The sequence below is a fragment of the Neopelma chrysocephalum genome, unplaced genomic scaffold, assembly GCF_003984885.1.
Source record: "Neopelma chrysocephalum unplaced genomic scaffold, ASM398488v2 Primary Assembly neopelma1_96914, whole genome shotgun sequence".
NCBI lineage: Eukaryota > Metazoa > Chordata > Aves > Passeriformes > Pipridae > Neopelma > Neopelma chrysocephalum.
This window is the reverse complement of record NW_020925557.1, coordinates 33,326-42,807: the sequence shown is the minus strand read 5'-3', so window position 1 is coordinate 42,807 and position 9,482 is coordinate 33,326. Positions and strand designations below refer to the sequence as shown.

At 44.4% G+C, this 9,482-nt stretch overlaps 1 protein-coding gene across 1 annotated transcript in view; it reads right to left on the bottom strand.

The window, feature by feature from the left end:
* Window positions 1–8,889, bottom strand: part of LOC113960807 (sorting nexin-2-like) — a 36,504-nt gene extending 27,615 nt beyond the window's left edge. The window contains exons 1-4 of the mRNA XM_027670560.1: window positions 8,867–8,889; window positions 7,061–7,136; window positions 5,740–5,853; window positions 5,418–5,511 (exon numbers count right to left, since the gene is read on the bottom strand). Coding sequence (XP_027526361.1) covers window positions 5,418–5,511; window positions 5,740–5,853; window positions 7,061–7,136; window positions 8,867–8,889 — 307 coding nt within the window. The remainder of the gene's footprint in view (window positions 1–5,417; window positions 5,512–5,739; window positions 5,854–7,060; window positions 7,137–8,866) is intronic.
* Between the last annotated feature and the right edge of the window lie 593 nt (window positions 8,890–9,482).

Sequence of the window (9,482 nt, the reverse complement as noted above, 5' to 3'; positions counted from 1 at the left end):
TATTACTGAATGATCATGCAGCAGATGAAAGAAGTGCCCAGCAAGCCTATTTCTGGTGTTGTTAGAACAGCACCTCAAGGCTGTGTTCTCTCCTGTCCTTTTATGGTCTCCCTCTCTCCCAGCAGGGGCCTCACAACATAGAATCATAGAATCAGCCGGGTTGGAAGGGACCTCCGAGATCATCAATTCCAACCCTTGATCCACTACCACCATGGTTACTAGACCATGGCACTAAGTGCCACATCCAGTCTCATCTTAAAAACCTCCAGAACCGGAGAATCCACCACCTCCCTGGGCAGCCCATTCCAATGCCTGATTACCCTCTCTGTAAAGAATTTCTTCCTAATATCTAACCTAAACCTCCCCTGGCACAGCTTAAGACCATACCCTTTTGTGTTGCTGATAGTTGCCTGGGAGAAGAGACCAACCCCCACCTGGCTACAAGCTCCTTTCAGGTAGTTGTAGAGAGTGATGAGGTCTCCCCTGAGCCTCCTCTTCTCCAGGCTAAACAACCCCAGTTCCCTCAGCCTCTCCTCATAGGACTTGTGCTCGAGTCCCTTCACCAGCCTTGTTGCTCTTCTCTGGACCTGCTCCAGCACCTCAATATCCTTCCTGAACTGAGGGGCCCAGAACTGGACACAGTACTCCAGGTGTGGCCTCACCAGCACTGAGTACAGGGGAAGAATCACTTGCCTGGTCCTGCTGGCCACACTGTTCCTGATACAGGCCAGGATGCCATTGGCCTTCTTGGCCACCTGGGCACACTGCTGGCTCATGTTCAGCTTCCTGTCAATCCAAACTCCCAGGTCCCTTTCTGCCTGGCTGCTCTCCAGCCACTCTGTGCCCAGCCTGTAGCACTGCATGGGGTTCTTGTGGCCAAAGTGGAGGACCCAGCACTTGGCCTTGTTGAACCTCATCCCGCTGGAATCAGTCCAACTCTCCAGCCTGTCCGGGTCCCTCTGCAGAGCCCTCCTGCCTTCCAGCTGATCAACACTCCCCCCCAACTTAGTGTCATCTGCAAATTTGCTGATGGTGGACTCAATCCCCTCATCTAAATCATCAATAAAGATATTAAATAGAACTGAGCCCAACACTGATCCCTGGGGGGCACCACTAGTGACCGGCCGCCAACTGGATGCAGCACCATTCACCACCACTCTCTGGGCCTGGCCCTCCATCCAGTTCTTAACCCAGCACAGAGTGCCCCTGTCCAAGCTGTGGGCTGCTAGCTTTTTCAGGAGAATGCTATGGGAGACGGTGTCAAAGACTTTGCTGAAGTCCAGGTAAACCACATCCACAGCCTTCCCCTCATCCATCAGGCGGTCACCTGATCATAAAAGGAGAACAGGCTAGTCAGACAGGACCTGACCTTCCTAAACCTGTGCTGCTGGGTCTGATCCCTTGTCCATCCTATAGGTGCTGTGTGATTGCACCGAAGACGATCTGCTCCATAACCTTGCCAGGCACTGAGGTCAGGCCGATGGGCCTGTAGTTTCCCTGGTCCTCCTTCCGGCCCTTTTTGTGGATTGGTTTGACACATGTCTGTGAGAAAGTGTTATCTCTAGACAGAAATCCTACTTCTCAAAACAGGCAGAGAATAAACATCAGTAGGTGTAATAAATGGGATTTTCCCACACTGATCTTTTCCAGGCCTAGTTCTCCTAGCAGCAAAAACTTCCTTGAGCGAAAACTCTTTTTCCTCCTTGAATAAATCTTCTGGATCTAACTTTTGTGTCCCTACGGTATTGTTTACACCATCCTCAATCTTCAGATACTAATTTTGCACAGTTATCTGAATCTGTTCCTGAAACATCTTGGTATCAATCTAAATTCGCATACTTCCCAACCCTCCAACTTATCAAATCCAACCTTTTAAAGCACATTTGCATGATAAAACCCCATGGTTCATTACAATGCTTGAACACACAAATTCAGTGTGGGAGAAACAAGCCTTTGTGACTCTACTCTGCTCTACAACTGGATGCAAATCCAGTTTCAACTGATATGATGTAATTGAACCAGAGTTTGTAATTACTCCAATTTAAAAACCACATCAATCTGTAAAAACAAAACACTGCTGTTTTAAATATTTCACAACTCTGGAATCTTGAGTGGAATATTTATGGTACATTTTGCCAAAGATTCTGTAATTTCACTGGTCCTAATTCTACATTTTACATTCTACAGAGTAATGGTTGGTTGGGGCCCCCGGTGGTCTAGTGGTTAGGATGTGGCGCTCTCACCACCGTGGCCCGGGTTCGATTCTTGCTCAGGGAATTCCCCTGGGCAGATAGAGCTCGTCAGCCCTGTAAGGCCATCCATCTAAGAGAAGGTCACTCTAAACAAACCTACGTCCTGAGGTCCTCGCTGCCATTGTCCAAGCTCGCTCGGCCCCGGCAGATGAACCTTAGGATTAAAGGGTGGGCTCAGTTCAGCGCACAGTGTCTCACCTAAAAAATCCATTGCGCAGGCTCGAAGGGTAAAGATCTTTCCCAAATCTTCGTTCGCGAAGACTGGCCATATAGGTTGGTTAAGTACTAACAACAGTTGGACCACTGGTAAGTGGCATAACATGACCGGCTGTATATATGCCAATTGCTGATCACACTATTTGAATAAGCCACACTTGCCTATTCAAATTTGATCATCCTGACAGTGAAAAGGAGACTTATCAATGGTGTGAGGAATATTTCCCTAGATATTCTTATAAAATCAAATGGGTGGCCTATCATTCTAGCATCCGGATAGTTTTGACTCTGTAGCACAAACACATAAAAGTCTTCCACAACAGTGAGAAGTACTTGTACCATAGCACATCTTGCTCCCTGTGCATTCCAAACCAAAAATTTAACTACTCCCTTTTTACGCAACCATTAGCCTGTATGCCATAAGCATTTTGTGATTGATCCCCTGGTAAAAACACTTATTTAGACCTATATCACAATTAGCTATTCAAAATTGTTGGGCCATAGATTATCTTCTAACATCACAAGGAGGTGTATGTGTACTGTCAACTACCACTTGTTTTTATACTAACAAATCTAAACAAATCAAATATCATATAAACATAATTCACAGACAAGTTCATACCTTTCACCAAATGACTTGAGCAACCCTTGTCAGAAGGTCTGTCAACTGCCTGGTTTTGGTTGTGGTCTTGGTTACCTGACTTCAGAGCATGGGTCTGTCATGTTCTGTTAATACTAGCTCTTACTATGTCTGTTGCAATTACGTTATTTTGCATTATATCTTGCTTTAAATCTTTATGCATATCAGTTACTAAAAATCAATGTTTTATACTCTCCTTCCTCCTCGTATGAACAGCCTTGGGACAACAAGCAGCCCATTATTGCTGTGGAATCCTCTTTATGACCTTATTACTAAGTTGCAGGCCGTGGGCAAGAGGTGATGGTACCACTACCACTGGCATCCTTCTCTGTTTGTGATGGTGTCAGGGGGTGGGGTGTGACAGGTACCCCCTGCTCACGACCCCTGGTAATATGGTTAGCATAACTAATGTCATTTTATAAGACAAACAACCATTCTCTGTTACCGAGCTGGTTATGTATTCGTTCCCTTTCCCCTCATTATGAGGCCCTGAAGGTCCTGTGAACCAAGTAGATGAATTAAACAGATTTCTTCTTTCCCTCCCTATGAGCCTCAAGATTCCTGGGTACCAGGCTAACTACTCCCTTCCTTACCAGCCTTGAAGGCCTCAGGCAACCCAGATAACCAGGTGTTGTTGATGACTCTGTCACAGAATAGGGAAGCATAACTGTGGGAGACTGAAATGGTTAATGGCTTAAACATTGTTAAGATCATCAGAGGACTTTTGTCCACTGTAGCAAACTATGCAAAGAAGCAGCTGCTCATCTTCAACCACCAAAGCCTGCCCCTCCCCAAATATGCCTACTAACTGGAATTTGGACTGTGAGAATTTGTAACTTGAGATAAGATAAAGGTGGTACCACTGTCCAATTATCCCAGGTGCTGAGGGCGTGCTGGGTGTTGAACAAGATAAGGAAAGAGGCAAATCCTGTGAGGCAGAGTAGTGTTTCTTTGTCCTTACACAAGTGACTCAGCTGTGATAACTCCCCTCCAGGGAAGCATGGGGACATTCATACCTAACCTAAAGGTATTCATCTCTGCTGATGGGCCACAATGGGGTATAATGGACTCAACTGCACTGATGTAATAGGCAGATGTAACATCTTAGAAGGTATCAAAGAGTCCTGAAATGTCCTGTGATCCAGTATTACATCATCAAGTGTAAAACTCCCTGCCTCGGGGGAGGTACCAGGGCGTTTCCGCCTAGCCTAAGCATAATATAAACCCAATGGACTCTGTTTCACAGGCTTTTTCCCCCACCCCCAACCTTGACCATCACTTCGACAGGACCATCACCATCACTTTGACCAACAAACATCGAAACTACAACAACCAAGCTACATACCTGTTTCCCTTTGCAACCAAATTGTTCTAAAATAAACCCTATATATATATATATATATATATATATATATAAACACTGGTCATTCAGTGTCATTTCATTCTAATCTGCTTCAAGGGATCTATTAATAAGAACCTGGGTTACCCTTGCCTTCAGGGGTGTGTTGTAACAGTAATGAAGCAGTTACAAGTCCTAAGTGAGAACTTGGACTAGAACTGCTGCTGGACAGTGAGACCTGTGACCTCCCAGTGGCCAGGGATGCCTCTACCATCACCTGCTTCCTCTGAGGATTGAGTGACAAGTATCTTTTTATATGTTTTTTGAATCTAGATTATGATTGTTATATTGATACAGCAAACCAAGTATTAAGATTTGACCTTATCTGCAGAGGGTCCAGGTGATTAGAAACCATAAGCTAAGTGGTGCTATAAAATTCTGTACTATGCTACTTATAAAATTATACTACACTGATTCTGCTTATAGAAATCTTGTGCTATTCTGATTATAAATTATATGCTATGCTAATCATAAAATCCTGTTAAGAAAAATAAATCTTTAATTGTAACTATGACTTAGTGCTGTCATAATCCCTAAAAGAACCTATCTGTCCCTTGGGTTTAGGTGACACCATGAGATCTAGATACATTTATTGATGTCTACTGTAGCATATCACTTGCTAGTTATGCTATTAAATCTCTGCAAGAAAAAACCCCATGCTAATCAATACATTAACTTTCAAGTTCGATGGAAGGTATGATATATATTTTGGATAAAATTAAGGTTAAAAACAGATATACCAGAAATGCTAGAGCAGTTTAAACAAAAAGGTAGTTAGAAGACTTTTGCATTAAAATTTACTGCAAAACTATTTGCTAGTTAAGAGCTCTGACATACTAAGTTCCTGTTTCATTAACATTTTCTAAAGCTCTAAGCACTTAAGCTCATGCATTCACCTAAAAGTAGTTACCTTTTTTGTGGCAGACTAATGCTTCAACACTGACATGAAGTTTCCTAAGTTGCTGATCCAAATTCTCAAATTGCTGTTGTTTTTCTTCAAACCACTGACAAAAGAGGAAAGAGTCTAGGATTATAATTTAGATTACCAACAGCATTCCTTGTTTTAAAGAAGCAAATTATCCATTTATTGCTAGGATGGTCAAATGATACATCTAAGAATCAAAGCCAATAAGCAAATTACTATCTTATTTTCTATTTCTATAGCTTTAAAGTGCAATTGTTGAGCTTTATTAATTTGATTCATTATTCAAGTAAAAAAAATGAGCTCTTACTGCATCTGATTCATTCATCTTAATTGTCATTTTGTTGACAGCATCAGCAGCCTTGTTTACCATCCTCAATATTCCTGCTCCACTCAGAGCCTGGGTGTTAACAGCTCTAGGCAGCTGGAAATGAATGACAAATAAGGGCAGACTGGTTAAAAGGCTAGAGGTTTAACTGGGTACAAGAGGGAGAAAAGGATAATCTATTTTCCTTACTCCTGTATGTTACAATATAGTGGAATCCAATTCCTCGGTTTTACTATTTTTACATTCTCAGAGGAAAACTTAATACAATTTACTTTTCTTCTATACCTTTACATTTAAATGGAACAAAACCCCCATTTGCCAGAAGTTATGAACTAGCCAAAGGCCCTAACTAGTCAGCTATATACTACAAAGAATAAACTGCCATTACAGAAACAGAAAAGCTTAGATTTATAATTAGATACATAAATTCTGTAAAACACTTCATTATAATGCAAGATTCACACTGTGTACAGATCATAGAAAGTTGATGTCTTTTTGCTTTTAAATATAGGCTAAGTTTCAAAACCTACCTCATGAGTATTGAGAGAACTGTGCATTTTTGAGGTACTTAGAAATCCTCATGAATAATTTAAGAAACTTGCAATTGATATTATTATTTGTTAACATTAGTCTATCAGTCCACTTACCCTTCATATCTGATACTTTGTGTCAACAGCATTGACACTTGAAGTTATCTATCAATCAAGGCTTCTGTGACTTATTAGCATAGCTAAGATATTGACATTGGCTGAAAGACAATCCACTATAACAGCAAATCCACTATGCACATTTATAGACTTATGTTTTTGGAGACATAACAGATAATCTGTTCCACAATATATTTCATTTTATGAAAGGTGCCAGATTGATAGCACTGGTGACTGAGGTCCTCTATCCACAAAACATCTAGCGTGGCCAGCAGCACTGCATGCCTGCTCACATTATGCCAATAAACCTCTGGCTTGACCCCTAGAGGAAAGAACTGCTTCCAAGCCAGTTTAATTCATGATGTTAATTAACCCTCGGTAGCACTGATTATGGATTTTCACTCTGTGTATGATGAGCTTCACTCAGAACCAGAAAGACCAACTCACTTGGCAGAAGTAATTGAACAGCAGATTTATCAGAGGTAGAGGCAGTAGGCTTTGTATACAATTACCTAAGTATCCTTTTGTCACTCTGTCCCATGAAGGGTGCAATTCAAATTGATTTCATGTGAATTTAGGAGATTAGGTCTCAATACAAAGAATGCATTACTTACCATATCTGGAAACAAATAAGGAACTTAAAAGACTTTAAATACCTCAGAACTTTCCAAGAATAGCCTTAAATCTGGATCCTGCAACAAGGTAGGGTGCTTTACTGTTCTTTGTAGATACCTATGATTTAAAAAAGTTCAAATATTAGATAACAAAATGGATTTCATGGACCTGATAGCATTGGAAAGTGTCTTTCAGCTAAAGAATGGGTACAATGCAGGCAGCATGTAACCTTTCTTCATTATCTAGTGGGGTTTGATCAGTTGTAAAATCACCTCTAAAGACAAGTTGCAGTGGTTTCTGTAAGGAATTAGCTCGTGTGAACCTCTTGCCTTAGCTCGTGTGAACCTCTGAGACGGCAAGGCCATAAGAAAGCAACAGTGTCTTTGATGTGCTAAAGCTGGGTGATAAACAGGAGGTTGGCATTACCAAAACAAAGGCAACTGATAAGCCACCTGTGTAAACAAAGCAAGGGAGTTAAGATGATATCACCACTTGACAAGTACCAATAATGAGCTTAATCCCTGTAATACGGATGAACCTATTATAGAGTGTATATTAAGCTGCTGTCAATCTACAATAAACAAAGTTCCTGGATTCTCACATTGAGAGTTCGTGGCTTTCCGTCGCGACAAATATGGCGCCCGTGTACAGGGATCAAGTGGGGTCCCTAGAGATCAAGTCAGATTTCTGGGCTGGAGTCAAGTCGGACTCCCGAGAACCAAGTCGGGTTCTTGCAGCCGCGGTCGGATGTAGTAGTTTCGGTCGGTCTTGCTGTGCAGCACAAGAAGGCGAAAGAGTTGGACGAGAAAGAGCTCAACTTGCCGCCGCCGAACGCCTCTTTGTTGGGGATTTTGGACGGCGAAAGAGTTACGCTCCACGTCCCAGGTAGTGAAAAGAGCTCAAACCTGCCGCCGCCAAACGCCTCTCTTTTGGGGATTTTGGACGGCGAAAGAGTTAAGTTCCGCGCTTCCGGCAACAAAATAGTTGGACTCAGCGCCCGGGACTACTCCTGAAGAAGGAGGCCCGCCGACAAAGCTGCAAGAAGTCTCGTGGAAAGGGCTGCACAAAGCGTGGTAACATGTTTTTTAGGTAATAGAGAGACAGGCGGCACTATCAGTGCTCCAATGCTTTTCAGAAAAGCGAGGAGTTTAGGGTATAGACTCTAAAAAGGAACTAGCAGGTGCCTGGACAAACAGAGACTCCGATTTCGCCGTTCTGAGGGACGTAGGGCGAACAGAAAGAGCCGAGGAAAACAGACGATAGACGAGACATTGCCCCCGGCGTCAAGAATTTAAAGCTGCGTGCAGAACCGCAATACAAGCGGCATGTCACCCTGGTCAGGTGAGCGGCTGAAGGGGGGCATGGGGTCCGCTCTTTCATAAGAAGATGAGGCGTGCGAACGCTCCTCTGTTTAATTCTCTCTGAGAGAGATTCTAATTATGACGAAAAAGCCCTCAAAGGGTTATTAATCCCCACTGTTCAAGCTGCCTTTGAGGTGTCCATACGGGATGCTATAAGGGACCAGTTAGGGGAAGAGATCAAAGTGCTGCATTAGCGAGCAGCGAAACTGAAAGCAAAGAAAGCGAGTCAGTTTTTCAACTTTTATTCATTATCTCAATAATCGTGCTACCGACAAATTTCAAGGTGCAGGTTTCTGCCCGATCGTCAGCCGGCGGCCCCAGTAGCAGTTTGTCTTTAGCCCTAAACAGTTTTAGCTCTATGCAGGACGCCAGAGAGGCCACTGCCAGCTCTGCCTCCCCCCGCGGCGAGCTCTCCGCCGCCCCCGCTGCCGTTTTTTCCCGTCGCTGCTTCTAAAGCTGCTGCCCTGTTGCTGCCTGGAGCCGAACCCGGCTCCGATGTACTGCCGCATGGAGCCGGTCCTCCCACCTCTCCTGTGCCAGCGCTGCCGAGCCGGGAGTCGCCCTGAGCTGCCTCGGCCAGGAGCCGCGCCGCTTCCGCCTGCCGCTGCCACAGCCCCCCCGCCACCGTGCGCTACCTCTGTGCGCTGCCGGCGCCGCCGTGCCTTGCCTTGCCTGCCGGGCCGTGCCCCCCGCCGCCTGCCCGTTCGCGAAAGCAATTCCCGCTGCCGCGACCCCGTCTCCACCAAGCCCAGCAAGACAATTTCGGTAGGAACGGGAGGAGGGGAAAAAAGCCGCGAGCGGGCCCGCACCATCACGCTGCTGCCGCTGCCTGCTCCCCGCGTCACCGAGTCCGACATCGAACTACGAGAGCAGACAGAGAGACTTAAAAAATCAAGTACAGCTGCCAGAAAACTTTTGCGGACATCTGTGGCAAACTCGAAGTTAAAGTGACGGGGCTCTCTGCAACTCCTCTGCCATTGCCAGCCCTAAGTTTTTACACACAGGTGTTTTCTAGTTATCTGCATGATGGATGAAGCCTTGAAAAGAAGCTGGTTCTTTGGAACAAGGTTGATGTTATTCCTGCAAGTGACTGTGACACCAC